The sequence below is a fragment of the Chelonoidis abingdonii genome, chromosome 7, assembly GCF_003597395.2.
Source record: "Chelonoidis abingdonii isolate Lonesome George chromosome 7, CheloAbing_2.0, whole genome shotgun sequence".
NCBI lineage: Eukaryota > Metazoa > Chordata > Testudines > Testudinidae > Chelonoidis > Chelonoidis abingdonii.
The window spans coordinates 71,969,772-71,990,741 of record NC_133775.1 but is presented as its reverse complement, the minus strand read 5'-3'; the positions used below and the strand labels follow the sequence as shown (position 1 = coordinate 71,990,741).

The window sequence follows — 20,970 nt, the reverse complement described above, 5'->3', positions numbered from 1 at the left end:
ATCTTGTTTCCTGATTGGTCCTCTGGTCAGGTGTTGTTTGTTAACCCTTTCCAGGTGAAAGAGACATTAACCCTTAGCTATCTGTTTATGATACGTCCCTGCTCCTGGGCCTTGGGGCTATGAATGCTGCAGGCAACCAATCTCCCTCTGCCCCTCCCAATCAAACCCTATCATCTGAAAACCGATCCGGCCATCCTCATGCATTGTCCCATCCAAATCACAGTCCAGAGCAAGCGGGGTTGGGTTTCTCTCCCCAGCCCCTGGCTGGGCCCTGTGAGATCAGTGGTAACCAAAGCTATTAACTGGTAACCCAAGCTGCGGCACGATATCAAATCCTCAAGAGAGCGGGTGCATTATTGATGAAACCACCCAGCCTGGGTGCCCCTCAATGCTGTGTGGCTGCAGCAGCGGGTGGGCTGACGGAGACATCTGCGACCCCTCATTAGAGGCCCTGCATTTTTGATGAGGTGCTCTGCAGCTGCCAGGTAACTAGAGACAGTCCTTTGTATAGGCTGCCATTGTCACTCCCCCACACCCCATTAATCTCAGACTATCCACCCAGCTCCCTTCAGCAGTCCCTCACAGGCACCATGTGGCCCGGTGTTTGCAAAGCAGATGCCCCATGACGGCACTGGTGAAACATTATAGTCTCTCCTCTCCTCCTGTGGGCAGACGCTGGGATGTCTTGCAGCCTGCTGACTGTCCCCATCACACATCCACCTCCTAGGCCTGCAGCCTTTGGCCCCTGCCCTGATGGGCACTGCTGGGTGCATGGTGAAGCTGTGCCTAGGACAGAGAGCTGTGCTGCTTCTGCTGTTCTGCCTGTGCAGGGGCCAGTGAGGATACCCCCATAGTGCACTTGGCCAACTGCACAATGCTGAAGAGTATCTGAGCAAAAGTGTGGTTGGGGTGGACAGGTTCCAAGCCCCCAGCTCTGCAGCTTGACTCAGCTAACTGAAGGTGTTGAGAGGAGCTTAGCAGAGCTCAGCCAGAAAGATGCTTAAAAGAACTCCATGCATTAAAGCATCCCTAGCTCACCAGGGCTAGAGCTTCACAGCTGGGAAATTGGGGCATACGTCTCTGCAGCTTCCCCTTGTATCAGCTCCCCTTTCCCCGCCCACCTGCAACACCCCAGCTCCCAGCCAGTGGATCTCCATGGCAATTCCAACAGAGGCCAAAGTCCCCAACTCAGCCCCTCTGCAACCCAGCCCTTCTGCAAAACACCATCCTGCCTCACAGAAACAGGTCCTTCCCCAGCCCCTGGCGATCCAGGGGCCCCCAGACTGTGCCACATAAATGGGAAACCCCACTTGGCCTGCACCCCCTTGTTCCCAAGCTGCTCACAGGCTCCATTGCAACCTCCCAGCCCAGCGAGCACCGGGGTCCCACAGTCACAGACACACTGAAGCGCATGGCCAGAATTGGGGCACTTTCAGCGGGGGCCGTGCTGTGGAATGTTTCTGAAGTTGCGCTGCTCCTCAGACTCCCTACGAGCCCTGGGTAGCGGGGCTGGATTGCAGACATGGAGTTTTAAGAGCGCCTGTGTTCTGTTGAACCGAATGTGCCTCTGTAAACAGCCCAGTGAGCTGTGGGTACAGCTCCCCCAGCAACTTCAGCTCAGACGTGCTTGCTCCACAGGCTTGTTCTGACTGCCAGCCTGAGCTCTGGGCAGCAGGTTGGGCTCCCTCCTCCTGTGCACCGCTTGCCACAGTGATTCTGCAGCCAAGCCAGGCCCTTGGTGACAACAGTGCAAGTTCTGCCTTCAAGGCGCATGCACTGAGTGGCACTGATGGACCATGATGCACTGCCGGACTGATTGCAGAGTCTGCCTTCTCACTCCCCATCGCCAGCCTTCTGGGGAGGATCTGAGTGAAGGTTCAGAACAGAATGTGAGTTCCAGACTGCCTCACTCCCTGGTCGTGGCTGCAAGATGCTGAGTTACGATGGGTTGAGCATTCAGTGCAAGTTTTCTAAAGCAGTTGCAATAGCTATGCCATGTACCTGCTCCCATTTTTGTAGTCTCTGAGCTCCCCATTGATAGCCACCTCGGAAAGGCCGGGCAGCACCATCAGCCTCATTTAATGGGGGGAAACTGAGGCCCAGGCAGGCTGAGTGACTGCCCCAAGGTCACACAGGGAGACTGTGGCAGAGGCCTGAATCCACGCCTTCCAAGGTCCGAGCTGATGCCTAAGCACTTGGCCATTCTCCCATCCCCAGCATACGTCTGTGCATGCACCCACACACACAATCAATCACCCCCCCGCCATGTTTCCATGCACAGTTACACACCAACCACAGGGCACACAGTGTGTGGCCATTCGCCTACAGAGACTGTCCACCTGCCCATGTTCACACAGCCTGTACATGTTCTGGACAGGGGCGAAGCTGTACATGGTCTAAGCCACCTCCAGCTCAGCTCCATGTGGCCACAGCTCCATTTCAGTGGCAGAGGAACAATTTCCTCCCTCTGTGCTGCAGGGCTAGCCCCACAACGGGGAGTGGGGGTGGGGGTTCAGGTCTGGAGAGTGAGTGGGGGAGGGCACAGTGCACTCTGCCTGGCTCAGGAGTGGGAGCAGCTGTCCCACAGACTGGGCAATCAGTGCATATAGAGGTACCTCAAGAAGTCAATATTGAATCTCAACGAATGTCCCCAGCTAGCACTGGCCCATAATGCACTGGGTCAGACACTACGGGAGCCCATGGCTGGTGTATTGTTTCCTGCCCCTCTGACACCCTGCCTGATGGCTGCACGGCACACATGAGCAGTGCAGGAGAGCTAGCCCAGCAGACAGGAGAGATGGTAAAAGCATGCATAGTTAGGAATGTCCCCTGTGGGGCAGGTACCCCCATGCAGAGATACTCAGGTCCCCGTGGGGCAGATACCCCTGTACAGAGATACCCAGGCACCCTGTGGGGAGTATCCCCATGTGGCAATACCCAGGGCCCCTGTGGGGCAGGTACCCCTATGTGGAGATATCCAGGGGTCCTGTGGGGGGGTACCCCTGTGTGGTGATATCCATGGCCTCTGTAGGGCAGGTACCCCTGTGTGGGGATACCCAGGGCCCTGTGGGGCAGGTACCCCTGTGAAGTGGGTACCCCTATGCTGTGATACACAGGGCCCCTGTGGGAGGGTACCCCCCTGTTGTGACACTTGGTGCGGGGTGGGGTGTTGAGGAATGAGTAACAAATGGAAGATGAAGGATTTGGTTTGTACCATTGATAGGCAATTAGTAATTTTTAAATTCTCTTTCCTTTCCTACCCACTAGTATGTTACTGCTATTCCCCCCTGCTCCACCCATGGGACCTGTGCTGCCCACAGTGCCAGGTATCGATGCTTCTGCTGCTCCTGACTGTACCGTCTGCCCGGCATCAGAACCTTCCTGTGTCGGTCTCCCCAGGTGATGTTCTGGTGCCTTTAACAGTCCCTGTGCCACAGACATGGCATGGCAGCTGTGCCATGGAGCCAGCTCTGTCCTGGTGACCTCACCAATGGTAGGGCCACTCTCCTGCTGCCCTGGCTGGAGAAGATGCAGAGCAACTGCTCTTCTACAGAACTCAATGCATTTTCTGTTATTACCCTGAATAGCCCCTGGGAGCGTCACCAGACTCCCCCTCGAGCCCTTGCTGACCACAAGGCAGGCTGCGAAATCCGTGCAGCCCCAACTGGAGCAGAGCGGTCCAAGGGACCCTCCCTCTGGGGATAAACATGCGTCTGGGAACACCTTGCCCCTGCTGGCTAGTTAACCCCTGGGGGCCTTCCTGGCTACTCTAAGGTGCTTGTGCTTCATACTAGTTCCACTTCCAGGGCTCACTGTGGTTGGGCTCAGGCCAGTCCCACAGGAGGGAAATTCTGCCAGTGGGGATCTGACTATGGCAGCCTGCTGTGGGCTCCAAGCATCCATGTGACTCTTGGAACGCTGGCAGCCCCCGAGCATGCCGTGGGTGGTGTGTATGCCCATATGTGGCCAGTGTCCCAGCCAGCGCTGCACTAAAGCGCCCCCTGCTGCACTAGGGACCAGCTCAGATTTGGGAGCACAGCATAGCACCCTGCCCAGCACCTCACTCTCCTCTCGGAGCATGAGCCCTTCTCCCCTTCATGCCTAGCACAGCCTGCCTGGGGCCATGGCACTGACTGGGGATCATGGGCTGGGGGAGGGCGGTGGAGATGAGCAGCTGCTCCCCTGTGCTGTGCTGTGTGGGCACCATCCATGAAAGTGCTTTGGTGTTCCAGCAGGACAGGCCTTTTATCTCAGCAGCTCAGTATCACTAATGCATAACTCATGGACTCCTTTGCAAAGCCAGCCAGTGCCTGCCAGTTGCGGGGGCTGGGAGCACCCTGGAACAGGGCACTGCCGGGCAGTATTTAATGCAGTGATGATGGTGATAATCAGGCTTTGCAGGTTTCCTGGGAACCCAGGATCTCAACAGAACTGGGCTTCAAAAGCTGCTGGGCAGGCTTCTCAACTCAGTGGGGACCCCGCAAGGCCCTGAGGCCCAGCACTCACAACAGTCCACATCAGCTAGTTACTCAGCTAGAGTCAGTGCAGCTGGGATTTGCTGCCAGGTGCCGGGGGGGGGGCGGGGGTAACACAGTAGCCATGATGTGACATTCATCCCTGTTTGTGAACTGGCCTATGCCTGGGGCATATGCTGAATCCATACATGCGGAGTCCCAGGGCCTGGGTTCCCCCTGCCCTGGCCCGGCCCAGCGCAGCGCTCTCTGTGAAGCAGACATCCTCTGCGCTTGCTCTCATGGCTCTGGTGTGTGGGCAGCTTTGGAGGGTGACCCAGCTGCACTCGATTCAGCAGATTTCTCAGGCAAGACTAAGGCCTTGGCTACACTGGCGCTTTACAGTGCTGCAACTTTCTCACACAGGGGTGTGAAAAAAACACCCCCCTGAGCGCAGCAAGTTACAGCGCTGCAAAGCTCCAGTGTAAACAGTGCCCCAGTGCTGGCAGCGCGGCTCCCAGTGCTGCAAGCTAATCCCCACGGGGAGGTGGAGTACCTGCAGTGCTAGGAGAGCTCTCTCCCAGCGCTGGCGCTGCGACCACACTCACACTTCAAAGTGCTGCCGCGGGAGGACTTTGGAGTTTTGACTGTGGCCAAGCCCTAAGAGCCATTGCGGGCCCCGGATCTAGGCGGCTCCTCCACCAGCTCTGGGCCTGTGTATTCTAACAGACCAGGGCCAGCCTGTGCTTTCTGGGACAGGCCTGACTTCACCGTAAACTGAGCCCCCCCAGCTCATCACGCAGGGCCAGCTCAGTGTCCCTGAGCCCTGGCAGACCTGCAGGGGCAGCACAGCTCAGCATTCCAGTGCCATCCTAACCAGAACACTGCAGAGCCATCATGCCAGCTGGATGCAACTGACTTTAATCAGCGCCCCTCCTGTTCCCTTACCCCAGTCCCTCCTGGCCCCTTGCTGCCACCAGCACCTGGCCCACCTCTAAGTCCTGAGTCCCAATAGCCAGAGCTACCCATGACTACTGCAGGGGGAGCAGCCTTGCTGTGGAGGTGATATGGGACAAAGTGGGAGTTTTGTAGTTTTATAAAGCCTATGTATGCCACAGTTTCCCCAGTATGCTGCATTGTTACCCAGTGAGTGGAAAGGGACTGTTGGCTCTTGGGGCAGTTAAGACACAGGTGTAAATGATGCTGAGCTGTGTGGGACTAAGTGGGTCACTGGCACACTGAGGGGTTTCTCCAAAGCCAGGGCCATAGCACCGACCCTGTGGGTCCATGACAGGGGAGTGGGCTGCCCAAGCAGGGACATGGGAAGAGCAACAGAGTGTGTAAAGGAGAAGTGTTCAAAATGGTGTGCGCTAACCTGGACGAATGTCCTCACCCTGAGGGACCTCGGATACAAGGGGGGCACACGCCAAGGATATGTGCTGGTTAGCAAGCTGGATCCGTGGTTAGAACCCAGGGCTCTGGAGTCCCACTGCTCCACCCTTCCCTGACTGCATCCCTGGACACGTCTCCATGTAGGATGGGCACAGGGACATACAGCCCCTCGCTGGCACTCCCAGGCCAGGGTGGGTGTGGGGCTGGCGCTGGTGGAGGGGCAGACGGTCTCATGTGTTCATACACTGAACTCGTGGGCCAGCCCCAAGGGGAGAGGGCTAGGGACTCAGGGTAAAAGCTACTGTACTTCCTGCCCTCAGGAATCTAACACAGTGTCCAGGGTTAGGGAAGGGTGTGGGGTGTGTGTTTGGGGGAATAGTGTGAGCATGGAGGTGAGGGGCTGTTTGTGCAGCAAGGGAACTAACCTGCAGGTTTCACTCATTTCAGAGCACGAGACAGTCTAGTCTGGTGACTTGTGCACTGGGCTGGGACTTAGGAGCCCTGGCTTTATTCCTGGCTCTGCTACTGACCTGCTGTGTGCTTGGCCAAGTCACCTCCTCTCTCCACCTTGTCTGTGCAGACTGGGAACTGAGAAGGCTGGGATGGACTCCACCAACTGGCGGTCCCTCTGTACTTCGGAACATGCTGTAACCACCCCTCATGATATTTGGTGTTTAGCTTAAAGGTTCAGCTCTAGAAGTGATGTGATATCATGGAAATCTCAGCTTTCATTTAATGAACTAAGCTTCTAGTGCTTGTGGTATGACTGTGAGAATAACCTCCATGTGGGAGGTTGAAGAGCCAGGGGCCTTTGCCCCGACTTCAATTATTATAGAGACAAAGTGGATGACGTAACATATTTTACTGGACCAACTTTTGCTGGTGGAAGAAACAAGCTTTCCAGCTACATAGCTCTTCTTCAAGCCTGGGAAAGGTACTGCCAGGGACACAGCAACATATAAGGTGGAACAGATTGTTTAGCATAAGGAGTTTACTCATATTGTAAAGGACCATTCAAGGTGAAGTGGCCCATTCACACCTCTGCAGTCAAAGGACAAAAAGGGGATTAGTGGGTTACAGATTGGTGTAATAACCCATAAATCCAGTGTCTTTGGCCTGGTCTACACTACGAGGTTAGGTCAAATTTAGCCACATTAGGTTGATTTAAAAATGAATGCTTCCACACAACCAACCCCGTTCTGTCGACCTAAAGGGCTCTTAAAATCGACTTCTGTACTCCTCCACGGCGAGGGAAGTAGTGCTAAAATTGACTTTGCTAGGTCGAGTTTGGGGTAGTGGGGATGCAAAGCGATGTTATTGACCTCTGAGACCTATCCCAGAGTGCTCCATTGTGACTGCTCTGGACAGCACTTTGAGCTCCGATGCACTAGCCAGCTACACAGGAAAAGCCTCGGGAACTTTTGAATTTCATTTCCTGTTTGGTCAGTGTGGCAAACTCAGAAGCAGAGATGACCATGCTGTGCCCCCAGAAGTGTAGAAAGTTTTTACGCTCCCCCTATCCTCTCTGTCCCTGAAGTTATCGCAGATTAAAAGGCAAAAAAAATGCACTCGTGATGACATGTTTTCCGAGCTCATGCAGTCCTCCTGCACTGATAGGGCACAGCTTAATGCACGGAGGTATTCAGTGGCAGAAGCCAGGAAAGAATTAAGTGAGCGAGAAGAGCGGAGGCAGGACGTGATGCTGAGGCTAATGGGGAAGCAAATGGACATAATGAAGCATTTGTTGGGGAAGCAAACAGACATGATGAAGCATCTGTTGGAGCTGCAGGAAAGCCAACAATAGTACAGACCCCCACTGCATCCACTGTATAACTGCATATCCTCCTCCCAATGTTCCATAGCCTCTTCACCCAGACGCCCAAAACGGTCGGGGGAGAGACTCCGGGCACCTAGCCACTCCACTCCAGAGGATGGCCCAAGCAACAGAAGATTGTCATTCAAACAGTTTGATTTTTAGTGTGGCTACAATAAGCAATGTGGCCTTGTCCTTCTCTCCTCCCCCACCCCGCCTGGGCTACCTTGTCCACTATCTCTTTCTCTTTTTTTTTAATTAATAAAGAAAGAATGCATGGTTTTGAAACAATAGTTACTTTATTTCGAAGAGGGGAGGATGGTTGGCTTACAGGGAATTAAAATCAACAAAGGGGGTGAGTTTGCATCAAGGAGAAACACACATAACTGTCACACCGAAGCCTGGCCAGTCATGAAACTGGTTTTCAAAGCCTCTCTGATGCACAGCGCGCCTTGCTGTGCTTTTCTAATCACCCAGGTGTCTGGCTGCTCAAAACCAAATGCCAGGTGATTTGCTTCAACCTCCCACCCTGCCATAAATGTCTCCCCCTTACTCTCACAGATATTATGGAGCACACAGCAAACAGCAATAACAATGGGAATGTTGGTTGTGCTGAGATCTGACCAACAGCGCCAGACAGCTTTTAAATGTCCAAAGGCACATTTTACCACCATTCTTAACTTCCTCAACCTATAGTTGAACTGCTCCTACTACTGTCCAGGATTCATGAATGGATCCCCTGAGCAGGAGAGCAGAGTTGCAGCAGAAGCATTGGACGAGGATGGTTAGCAGTCCTACTGCACAGTCTGCTGCCAGCAGCACCTAGGAGGACCAGAACGGATCTCCTGAATTCATTGCCGGGGAGCAGGAGAGCAGAGTTGCTGCAGAAGCAGTGGAGCCGAACACCATGCCCTGGACGTTGCTAGGAGCTGGGCAGGGAAGACATTCCCAAAACCCCCGGCCAAGCTACATGTCTGATGAGGATGGTTAGCAGTCCTACTGCACTGTCTGCTGCAAAGCCAAGGGGCTGCTTCTGTGTAGCAATGCCAGCTGCTGTAGGTGCTTCTGTGTCGAATGCTTGGAGATCTGGGCAGGTCAAGGTACCTCGGCCAAGGCAAAAGAGCAAGAGCCTTGGAGCTGTTACATGTGTCAACCACAGAAGTGCTATGGGGTGTTACAGTGCCGACTAGACTGGAATGTATGGCTGCAAGACTTCTTCACGAGCAACAAAGGATTGGAATATGATGCACCTAAAATCTAAAAAGGCCCACACATTTCCCAGAGTCACTACCCTTGATAACAGTACATCAGTGATTGCATTGGCTACTTGGATCACAGCAGCCCCCACAGTAGACTTGCCCACAACAGCAGCAGTGACGGTGAGCTCAGTGGGCTCCATGCTTGCTGTGGTATGGCGTCTGCACGGGTAACCCGGGAAAAAAGGTGCGAAATGATTGTCTGCCATTGCTTTCATGGAGGGAGGAGTGACTGACGACATACCCCAAACCACCCACAACATTTTTGCCCCATCAGGCATTGGGAGCTTAACCCAGAATTCCAATGGGCAGCGGAGACTGCAGGAACTGTGGGATAGCTACTGTGATGGGGCAAGGCCAGATGGCTACAGTAAAGTACAGAGAAACAGGTATGTTAGCCCCAGGCTAAACAAATCCCTAGTACCCTGGTAACCAAATGGCAGTTGCTCCAGGTTAATCAAGGCACCTGGAGCCAATTAAGATCTTTCTAGAAGGCAGTAGAGATAGCTACTTTAATTAGAACACCTGCAGCCAATCAAGGCAGGCTAATCAGGGCACCTGGGTTTAAAAAGGAGCTCACTCCAGTCAGGCAGGGAGGAGCCAGAGGAGAAGGAGCGTGTGTGAGGAGCTGGGAGCAAGAAGGCAAGGAGCTGAGAGTGAGAGAGTGTACTGCTGGAGGATTGAGGAGGACAAGCGTTATCAGACACCAGGAGGAAGGTCCTGTGGTGAGGATAAAGAAGGTGTTTGGAGGAGGCCATGGGGAAGTAGCCCAGGGAGTTGTAGCTGTCATGCAGCTGTTACAGGAGGCACTATAGACAGCTGCGATCCACAGGGCCCTGGGCTGGAATCCGGAGTAGAGGGTGGGCCCAGGCCCCCCTGAAACCTCCCAACTCCTGATCAGACACAGGAGGAGCTGACTCAGACTGTGGGGAAGATCACTGAGGTGAGCAAATCTGCCAAGAAGCACAGGACCCACCAAGGTAGAGGAGGAACTTTTTCACACTACTCACAGTGCACTGCTCCGTAAGTCAATGCTAGCAACGGTAGTGAGGATGCACTCTGCCGACTTAATGTGCTTAGTGTGGACTTACACAATCAACTGGATAAAATCAATTTCTAAAAACCAACTTCTATAAAATCAACCTAATTTTGTAGTGTAGACATACCCTTTGTTAAATCCATGATTTTTCCTGTTTAGCCTATTTGATGAATTTAAGCTTCCAAGCATGTTTTTTGAAGGTCTTCTGCAGGTTTCCTTTGAGGACAGGGACAGAGAGATCAGATATTGAGTGACTGATCTGTAAAAAGTGTGACTGGGTGTTTTGTCTTTTATCATCTTTCTGTGTGAGTTCACTTGAGAGCATAGGTGCTGACTCTGTGGGTGCTCTGGGGGTGGAGAGATCAGCCCACCTGCAGCCATCCTGCTGGAAGCAGAGGGGCGGGACAGGAAGCTGGACTATAAAAGGCCAGCCTCATAGCTCAGTCCGGAGAGGGCTGCCAGAGGAGCAGGACGTTTCTTCCTTCTGATGGGGCCTGGAGCTGAAGGAAATGGCTGCCTGACCAGAGGAGTTACCAGAATTGCTGGAGACCAGCAAAGCTGACAAACTGCTGGGGCTGCCATTGTCTGTTTACCCCAGAGAGACCCAAGATGACCCTGGAACTCAGGTGCCCCAAACTGGGGAGGGTAGGAAGGAGCCCAGGGAACTGCTTGAGAAACAGCGAGGAAGCACGGCCTCCCACCCTGTCAGAAGGAGAGAGACACGTGCCCCTCCTTACAAACTCAAATGTGAAATTGAAGAACTACTAACTGTAGTATATAACATCATTTAAATCAGCTTCTGTACCAAATGACTGGAAGATAGCTAATGTCACACCATTTTTTAAAAAAGGCTCCAGAGGTGACCCCGGCAATTATAGGCTGCTAAGCCTAACTTCAGAACCGGGCAAACTAGAAAAGAATTATTAGACACATAGATGAACATAAATTGTTGGGGAAGAGTCAACATGATTTTTGTAAAGGGAAATCATGCATCACCAATCTACTAGAATTCTTTGAGAGGGTCAACGAGCATGTAGACAAGGGTGAGCCAGTGGGTATAGTGAACTTAGATTATCAGAAAGCCTTTCACAAGGTCCCTCATCAAAGGCTCTTAAGCAAAGTAAGCAGTCATGGGATAAGAGGGAAGGTCCTCTCATGGATCAGTAACTGGTTAAAAGACAGAAAACAAAGGATAGGAATAAATGGTCAGTTTTCAGAATGGAGAGAGGGAAATACTGGTGTCCCCCAGGGACTGGGCCCAGTCTTATTTAACATATTTATAAATGATCTGAAAAAAGGGGTAAACAGTGAGGTGGCAAAATTTGCAGATGACACAAAACTACTCAAGAAAGTTAAGTCCAAAGAAGACTGTGAAGAGCTACAAAGGTATCTCACAAAACTGGGTGAGTGGGCAACAAAATGGCAGATGAATGCAAAGTAATGCATAGTGAAAAACAAAATCACAACCAGTGTTCCGTTTAATTTTTCCCACTCATGTGCAGAATGAATTTTGTTGTGTGCACCAATATAGAGGTGATGTATGACACATCACCTTCATATTGGTGCACATAACAAAATTAATGTGGTGGGGGCGGGGCTGAGGGGTTTGGAGTGTGGGAGGGGGTTCAGAGGTGGGGCAGAGGGTTGAGGTGCAGGGGTGTAAGGTGCGGGCTCTGAGGTGGGGGCAGGGATGAGGAGTTTGAGGTGCAGTACGGTGTTCTGGGCTATGGCGGGGAGAGGGGACTCCCCCCAGTTCTCTCCCTGCAGCAGCAGCTGGGCTAGGGGACAGAGGTGCCTCTCCCCACTGGGGCAGCTCTGGGGTTAGGGCTGCAGGATTGGCACCCCTCCCCCAGCCCCCACAGGTCTGGGTTCAAGGACAGGTGCCCTGGACGCAATAGGTCCAGGCCATGCCATCCGTGTTTGGGTCAGGCAACCATGGCTGGGTCCAGGCCTACAGCACACTGCTCTGGCTGCAGCTGGGTCCAGGCCATGCCGCACTGCCCTGGCTGGGTTTGGGCCAGGGTAGGGGCACCCTGGGTGCCGCAGGTCCGGACCATGGCATAATTGGGGCCAGGGGGTGCCCCGGCCGTGGCAAGTTGAGGACCGGGCTAGGTTGGGGCCGGGGAAGGGCCACCCCTCCCCTGGCCGCGGCAGGTCCCCAGGCAGGTTCCCTGAGTGCCTGCGCAGCACTAAATAGGCGGCTGCACGGCTGGGCAGCTTACAGGAAACAGATCCCAACTATATGTATAAAATGATGGGGTCTAAATTAGCTCTTACCACTCAAGAAAGATCTTGGAGTCATTGTGACTAGTTCTCTGAAAACATCCACTCAATGTGCAGCGGCAGTCAAAAAAGTGAACAGAATGGTGGGAATCATTAAGAAAAGGATAGATAAGAAGACAGATAATATCATATTGTCTCTATATAAATCCATGATACACCCACATCTTGAATACTACATGCAGATGAGGTCTCCCCATCTCAAAAAAGATGTATTGGATTTGGAAAAGGTTCAGAAAAGGGCAACAAAAGTGCTTAGGGCTATGGAACTGCTTCCGTATGAAGAGAGATTAATAAGACTGGGACTTTTCAGCTTGGAAATGGGGGAATATTATAGAGGTCCATACAATCATGACTGGTGTGGAGAAAGTAAATAAGGAAGTGTTATTTACTCCTTCTCATAACGCAAGAACTAGGGGTCACCAAATGAAAATAATAGGTGGCAGGTTTAAAAGAAACAAAAGGAAGTATTTCTTCACACAACACACAGTCAACCTATGGAACTCTTTGCCAGAAGATGTTGTGAAGGCCAAGACTATAACAGGGTTCAAAAAAGAACTAGATAAGTCCCTGTAGGATAGGTCCATCAATGGCTATTAGCCAGGATGGGCAGGGTTGGTGTCCCTAGCCTCTGTTTGACAGAAGCTGGGAATGAGTGATACGGGATGGATCACTTGATGATACCTGTTCTGTTCATTCCCTCTGGGGCGCTTGGCATTGGCCACTGTTGGAAGACTGGATACTGGACTAGATGGACCTTTGGTCTGACCCAGTATGGCCACTCTTGTGTTCTTATCTACAAGACAATGGACAACCCCAGACACATCGCCAAACTCATCCCTTTCATCCTCACCCACAACAATTTTACATTCAACAACAAACTGTCCAAACCATGGGAACAGCCCTGGATACTAGGATGAATCCCCAATATGCCAACCTCTTCCTGGCCATCTCAAGGAAGAATTTCTGGACAAACACACCACAAAACCAATGATATGCCTGAGATACATCAACGATATTTTCATCTTCTGGACAGATGCCCTAAACTCCCTCAGACTTCCACCACAACTTCAGCAACCACCACCATTAAACTCTCTCTAAAACACTTCTGCATCAGCATTAATTTCCTGGACACTAGAACCAGCTTCAGCAATGGAATCCTACAGACAGCTATATACAAGAAACCTATGAGTCATCACTCTTACAGTCACAGATCCAGTAACCACCCCTCACACACCAAGAAATCTATTAAGACTGGGCCACCCAAATATGCCAAGAGAGTCTGCTGCAATATAGAAAAAAAAAAAAAAAACCCTCTCCAACAGCACAGCCCTCGTGGTCACCTACCACTCCACACTGGAACCCATACAAGGTATCATTAAACAATTACAACCCATACTCAATAGCAAAGAATTTTAATGAATCTGTAAACTTGGGGGTCATACCCTATGACTGGAGAATTGCTAATATAGTTCCTACTTTTAAGAAAGGCAAAAAATGTGATCTGAGAAATTACAGGCCTGTTAGTTTGAGCTCACCTGTATGCAAGGTCTTGGAACAAATTTTGAAAGAGAAGGAAGTTAAGGACATAGAGGTTAACAATAACTGGGATAAAATACGACATGGTTTTACAAAAGGTAGCTCATGCCAGGCTAACCAGATCTCTTTGAGAAGGTAACTGATTTTTTAGACAAAGGAAATGCAGTAGATCTAATCTACCTGGATTTCAGTAAGGCATTTGATACAGTTCCATATAGGAAATTATTAGTTAAATTGGAGAAGATGGGGATTCATGCGAGAATCGCAAGGTGGATAAGTAACTGCTTGTGGGGGAGAGACTACAGTGGGTCATACTGAAAGGTGAACTGTCAGGCTGGAGGGAGGTTACTAGTGGAGTTCCTCAGCGATTGGTCTTGGGACCAATCTTATTTAACAGTTTATTACTGACCTTGGCACAAAAAGTGGGAGCGTGCTAATAAAATCTGTGGATGACACAAAGTTGAGAAGTATTACCAATATGGAGGAGGACCGGAATATCATACACAGATCTGGATAACCTTGTAAACTGGAGAAGTAGAAATGGGATGAGATTTAATAGTGAAAAGTAGAAGGTCATGCACTTAGGGACTAACAACAAGAATTTTTGCTATAAGCTGGGGATGTATCAGTTGAAAGTGACAGAGAAAGACCAGAATGTATTGGCTGATCACAGGACGTGTATGAGTCACCCATGTGATGCAGCCATGAAAAAGGCTAATGCAATCCTGGGATGCATCATCGAGGTATTTTCAGTAGAGACAGGGAAGTGTTAGTACCATTATACAAGGTATTGGTGAGACTTCATCTGGAATACTGTGTGCAGTTCTGGTCTCCCATGTTTCAGAAAGATGAATTCAAACTGGAACATGAGCAGAGAAGGGCTACTAGGTGATCAGAGGAATGCAAAACCTACCTCATGAGAGGAAATTCAAAGAGATTCAGACTTTAAGGTCAGAAGGAACCATCATGATTATCTAGTCTGATCTTCTGCACATCGCAGGCCACAGAACCTCACCAACCCACTCCTGTAATAGACCCCTAACCCCAGGCTGAGTTACTGAAGTCCTCAAATTATGGCTTAAAGATTTCAAGTTACAGAGGATCCACCATTTACACTAATTTAAACCTGCAAGTGACCTGTGGTGAAACCAAACCGTTACTATGCTCTCAAATTAACTTACACAAAAAAATGATAAGACAAAAACACTCTATTACCTATAGGTGAACCCTCTTCACAAAGCGACCACTCTACATCTGACTTGTCCCTCCTTGTCCTCAAAGGAAACCTGCACAAGGCCTTCAAATGACAAGCCTGGGATCTTAAATTAATGACTTTGCTAGACACTAGGGCAGGGGTAGGCAACCTATGGCATGCGTGCCGAAGGCGACACGTGAGCTGATTTTCAGTGGCACGCACACTGCCTGGGTCCTGATCACCTGTCTGGGGGGCTCTGCATTTTAATTTAATTTTAAATGAAGCTTCTTAAACATTTTAAAAACCATATTTCCTTTACATACAACAATAGTTTAGTTATATATTATAGACTTATAAAAAGAGACCCTCTAAAAGCAGCAGAGAATCCTGTGGCACCTTATAGACTAACAGACGTTTTGGAGCATAACCTTTCGTGGGTGAATACCCACTTCGTCAGATGCACCTGACGAAGTGGGTATTCACCCATGAAAGCTCATGTTCCAAAACGTCTGTTAGTCTATAAGGTGCCACAGGATTCTCTGCTGCTTTTAGAGATCCAGACTAACACGGCTACCCCTCTGATACTAGACCCTCTAAAAACGTTATTACTGGCATGTGAAACCTTAAATTAGAGTGAATACATGAAGACTTGGCACAGCACTTCTGAAAAGTTGCCAACCCCTGGACTAGGGCTATGTCTACACCACACAGCTTTTAGCAACACAGCTGTGTTGCTACAGCCATGCCGCTAAAAGTCATGCAGTGTAGCCACTGATATAAAACTTCCACCCCCAATGAGCGGCGTTTGCATTGTTGGCAGGAGAGCGCTTCTGATGACAAAGCACTGTTCACATTGGCACTTGTCATCAGCAAAACTTTTGTCTTTCAGGGCGGCGGGAGGGGTGGGGGGTTAACACCACTGAAAGACAAAAGTTTTGTCATTCAGTTGCCAATGTAGACATAGCTTACAAATCATGGCCTTGCAGAGACACTGGATTTATGGCTTATTACAACAAGCTGTAACCCACTAACCCCCTTTTTGTCCTATGACTGCAGAGGTGTGAATGGGCCACTTCTCCTTGAAAGGTCCCTAACAATATGAGTAAACTACTTATGCTAAACAATCTGTTCCGCCTTGTATTTAGCTATGAGACTCTGAGTACCTTTCCCAGCCCTGAAGAGTTCTGTTTAAGCTTGAAAGCTTGTCTCTCTCCCCAACAGACATTGGTCCAATAAAAGCTATTCCCTCCTGCACCTAGTATCTCTAATATCCTGGGACCAATGCAGCTCCAATGGAAGAGATTTATTTATTAGCCACAGTGGAACAGCTTTCATGGAAAGACCAAGGAAACCCTAGCAGAATATGCCACAGCTCAGCACCACTACTTCCTCTTCTAGCCAGATTCTGAGTGGGGCACACTCCAACTATGAATAAGCACACCTACTGACACAAGACAGGCAGATGAAGCCTTGTCTCTATAGGCGTGGGAACAACGGGTGTGGGAGATGCTGTGGAATTCCCAGTTTTGTGCGGGGTCCCGGCCCTGTGCCCTGGGGTCCACTACGGGACCTACATGTGGGGTCCCGGCTGCCGCCGGACCCGCGCCTGGGGCTCTGCTCCCAGACCTGAGCTGTCAGAGTGCTTCCATTCCCTACCACTATACTGTCAAGGAACCTGTGAAAGTTATGTGTCACTCACAGTTCAGCCTCTTGCATATTTTGTTTGCCCTCAGAGTTAGCAAAATATGCTTGCCATGGAGTACTGGAAATCCTTGTGGGAAGCATGAGGATAGTAGCTTCTTTGCAAGGCAAATCTTAACAAACCTGGTCAGTGATCTCCCTACTGCCAAACTTTCTCCTACCCCCCTATACTGCAAGCTGGGTCATTTAGGCTGACTGAGTGGGTGGCACAAAGAATATGCCAAGAACTGCCCTGTGCAATGTGGTGGTTGGAAACTGGGAGGGGGAGGTGTTGGGGGGAGAGGTGGGCACTAGTGCATAGAGGTTTCCTGTTAAATTCGGAGATAGTGGAACCTACAAGATGACATATACACGGTCTAGATGAGTGGCCTCCACTGTCCTTTCACTATTTGTTGTGCTTTAAGAGCTTTCTTCTCAATGTATATGGAAAGTGGAAGTGTCTTACAGCTATAAACCAGCTCCCTCTAACATACAAGTTGTCTGGTGATTTTGGAAAGAGGAACTTTTCCTGCCAAAAGCTGAAGTGGCAGCTCAGTCCCGGACCCGCACTCGGGTCTCGTCTGCCGGCCCCGTACCCGGGGTCCTGGCTGCTGCTGGCCCCTCACTCAGGGCACTTTTCCTGGCCTCACACCCAGGGTCCTGGCTGTGTAAGGCCCACACCTGGGGCTCTGCTCCCCCCCCAGCTGTGGTCCCAGGCTCAGCCCCCTTACCCCTGTCCGTGTCCCCCACTCCCAGAGCCAGCTCTTGGGAGAGGGGGCACAGACAGGATAAGGGGAGGGTGCGAGGTAAAAAGGTTGGGGACCACTGGCTTTCAGAATCCCCACTGTAAAAATTGTTCTAGCACCACTGCTTGTCTTTCTCTGGTTTGTGAATCACTCAGAGCTTGCGGGGAGCTAAATGGCCCGAAACCTACAGAGTGGTAGCAGGGCTCATGCGCAGAGGCAGAAACTTAGACACCGAGTGAGTTTAGGGGCCTAAAGGGTTTGGTGCAAATGTTGTGCAGTGGAGACAAAAGTGGAACTTAGGTACCTAAATCTGAGATTTAGGTGCCTAAGTCGGGGGTGTAGGCACCTGAGTACCTTCAGGATTCAGAGTCTGGGCCACTGTAACTGTAACAAGAGAATCGCAGGCATTTGCACTTGGCTAATCCACATCGTTCAGCAACAGCAGCTCTCCCTGCTTCCCAGCAGAGTGTTCCAAACCTTCACTATTCTTAGCAAGGCTTCTCCTGGACATGTCCCAGGATACCCCAAAGTGTGAGTTTAAACAATGAACAGGACACAGCCAGCTCCAGCTTGGCTCAGAACACATATGGCTCATTCTCAGGACAGGGGCGTGTTATGTTTGATTCTAAAGGAAATAACTGTTTTTGTTCCAAAGCCATTCCCTGCATGTGTGACCCCAACATCACAGCCTTCAGAACCCTGGAGGGAAACTGACGATGAACAAGAGGGAAACTAGTATCAGAGGGGTAGCCATGTTAGTCTGGATCTGTAAAAGCATCTGACGAAGTGGGTATTCACCCACGAAAGCTCATGCTCCAATACGTCTGTTAGTCTATAAGGTGCCACATGACTCTTTGCTGCTTTAAGAGGGAAACTGACTCTCACTGTGCAGCATCGACCCAGAGAAGACAAAGGCAAAACTAAGAAGCAAACAAACAGCAGGCACCCAGGTGGGTGTTTATATAACCTTACCATGTGAATAAGCTACAATGATCATAAGCCTCTTTCCCAAATCTGGACCTTAGCGTCCAAAATCTGGGTGCATAGCATGAACCTCCAAGCTTAATTACCAGCCTGGCTCTTATCTCGCTGCCACCAACCAGGAATCAGTGCCTGGTACACTTGAGCCCCCCAAAACCTTCCCTGGGGAACCCCCAAGACTCAGATGCTTTGAGTCTCCAACAAAGGGAAATAAACCACTTCCCTTCCTCCTCCCTCTCCCACCCAGACTTTCCTCTCTGGGCTAACCTGAGAGTATTGATGCAATCTCTTTACATCACAATACCAAGAAGCATGTCTCCTTTATTCCACAAAGAGACAAACCCCAAATACAAGGAAACAGAGATGATCCTATCTCTTCCCCCTCCCACCAACTCCCTGGTGCTGCAGAGCTTACCCTCCGTAGATCTAACACAAAGAGAATTCCCTCCCCTTGTTCCTTAACCTACCCAGAGAGAAAAACTCAAACAAGTCTTACAAAGAAAACTTTATATAAAAAAAAAGAAAGAAAAAGACATAAGAATATAAACTCTGCATCAAGATGACAATACAGGGCTATTGCTTATAAGAAAATATGAATAAACAGTCTGATTCAAAAAGATATCCAATTTGAAACATTCCAGCAAGTTACACACATGTAAATACMCCCAAAACAACATAAAAGCCTATATTGTTTTTCTACCTGTACTTACAAGTTGGACACAGAAGATTAGAAGAAGAAAGAAGCTTCTCATAGCTGAGAGACAGACAAAAGACCCAGAGTCCAAAACTTCCCTCCCTGACTTTGAAAAATCCGGTTTTCTGATTGGTCCTCTGGTCAGGTGTTTGGTTCCCTTTGTTAATCCTTTACAGGTAAAAGAAACATTAACCCTTAGCTATCTGTTTATGACAATAGGCTACAATGTTCTTAGGGATGAAGGCAAAGAAACATGTTTGTTTCGCGCAGGGATTTTTCACCTGACAGTGTTGCTTTAAGACAACACCACAGAGAGGTGCCAGTGTAAATGAGCCGAGTCTATTTGTACTGCAGTCCTCATGCCTTGGTCATGTGGGCTCCAAGAGTGCCCAGATTGCCAACCTTTACTCCCCGAGTAACACCACTGGAGTCCACAGGGCATTGCGCTGAACAGCGACCCATGCTTGCTCATTTGCAGATTCCTTTATTTGCACTTGCTTCAGTTCAAACGTGGGGCCGGGTGAGTCGGTAGGCAACAGCAGTCCAACATGCCCACCACTGTTTAATTTGTAATGAAAGAGATGCTGGGGCTCAAGCAATTTTTTTACATTCATAACTGATGCAGGAAGCCCAGGCCTGGCACAAATAAAGCACAGTAGCCTGTAAATGGGCACTCATCAGAAAATGAGGTTTCTGGGTGCTGTAGCTCTGCAGTGTAGCCACTCACTTCTGCAGATAGGAAGGGTAGTTAATCTGCCACCCTGAGAGGTGGTAACTCAGTTGACAGAAGAAGTCTTCCCTCAGCCTACTGCTTTCTGCACTAGGGGTCAGGTCGGCTTAATTGCGTCGCTCAAGGGGGTGGATTTTTCACACACCTGAGTGATGTAGCTGGATTGACCTAGCTTGTTAGTGTAGCCCTGGCCTAAGTGACACCAAGGCTTCTGGGAGTCTAGAACTAGCTATGCTGCAAACACAGAATGTGTGTGCAAATGTTCATGTATGTGTGCATTTTCATGTGTGTACACACACATAGAAACTTGGCACTAAGCCGCTTTAGTGAAACACGTCAAGGCAGATATGTACCCTCCAAGCACACAAGGACGTTGGAAGTGGACGAGAGACCCCTGGCCCCAGTGGGGGTTTGCCCTGGCAGCACTGTGTCCAGTGAAGGGAGGGAATGAGAGTGGGTGCTGGTGGGGAGTCCCAGCACGGGGGAAAAAGCATGCTCTTGCTGTGCCATCTGCACTGGGCTCTTACCTTGATTTTCTGCACTGTTCGGCTCTCTCCTGGCGTCTGGCTCCACACCATCACCCCACCCTTGTTGTACTGGCTATGCCAGCCCTCCAGGCTCTCACACTGGTCCCTGAATGAGCTGAAGTCAGAGTCATCCGGGATATAAACCATCTCCCCTCCTCTTGACATGGAGATGAGCTTTGCGAGGCCCAGAGTGCTGTGGCCAATGTGCACGAACCACCGGTGCCTGTAAAGTGGCTTTGCAGCACCAGGCACAGGATGGGTCTTTGCTTGGCCTGCTCAGAAACTTCCAGCTGCTGTCCTGGCTCTGCTCAGCTTTGCCTTGAGCTGGCTTCTCTGCTGTGCTGCGTCCCTGCCCTACTCACCCTGCCGTCCTCAGCCCCAGAGCCTGGAGTCCATCCCTCTGCTCTCCCCAAACCCCCTCTTGCCAGGAGCTGTGCGCTGTGTCCTCCAGCAGTCTCCTACTCTCTCCGTTTCATAAACTGTACTATGCAGAGGAATTACCAGGAAGGCTCCTTCTCTGCAGTTGTTAATGCAGCTGCTGGGAGCTCATATATCAGATAAGCTTTGCCGACTCATATCCCATTTCCTGGCCAGCAGGCTCTCTGCTCCTCTATTATTCTGCAGGTAACATCACACAGGTGTCTCAG

General features: G+C 50.4%; 1 protein-coding gene across 1 annotated transcript in view; it reads right to left on the bottom strand.

Annotated features, from left to right (window-relative positions):
* Nucleotides 1-20,691, bottom strand: part of LOC116820889 (START domain-containing protein 10-like) — a 49,522-nt gene extending 28,831 nt beyond the window's left edge. Inside the window, exon 1 of the mRNA XM_032773645.2 lies at nt 20,324-20,691. Coding sequence (XP_032629536.1) covers nt 20,324-20,488 — 165 coding nt within the window. The 5' untranslated portion in view covers nt 20,489-20,691. The remainder of the gene's footprint in view (nt 1-20,323) is intronic.
* Between the last annotated feature and the right edge of the window lie 279 nt (nt 20,692-20,970).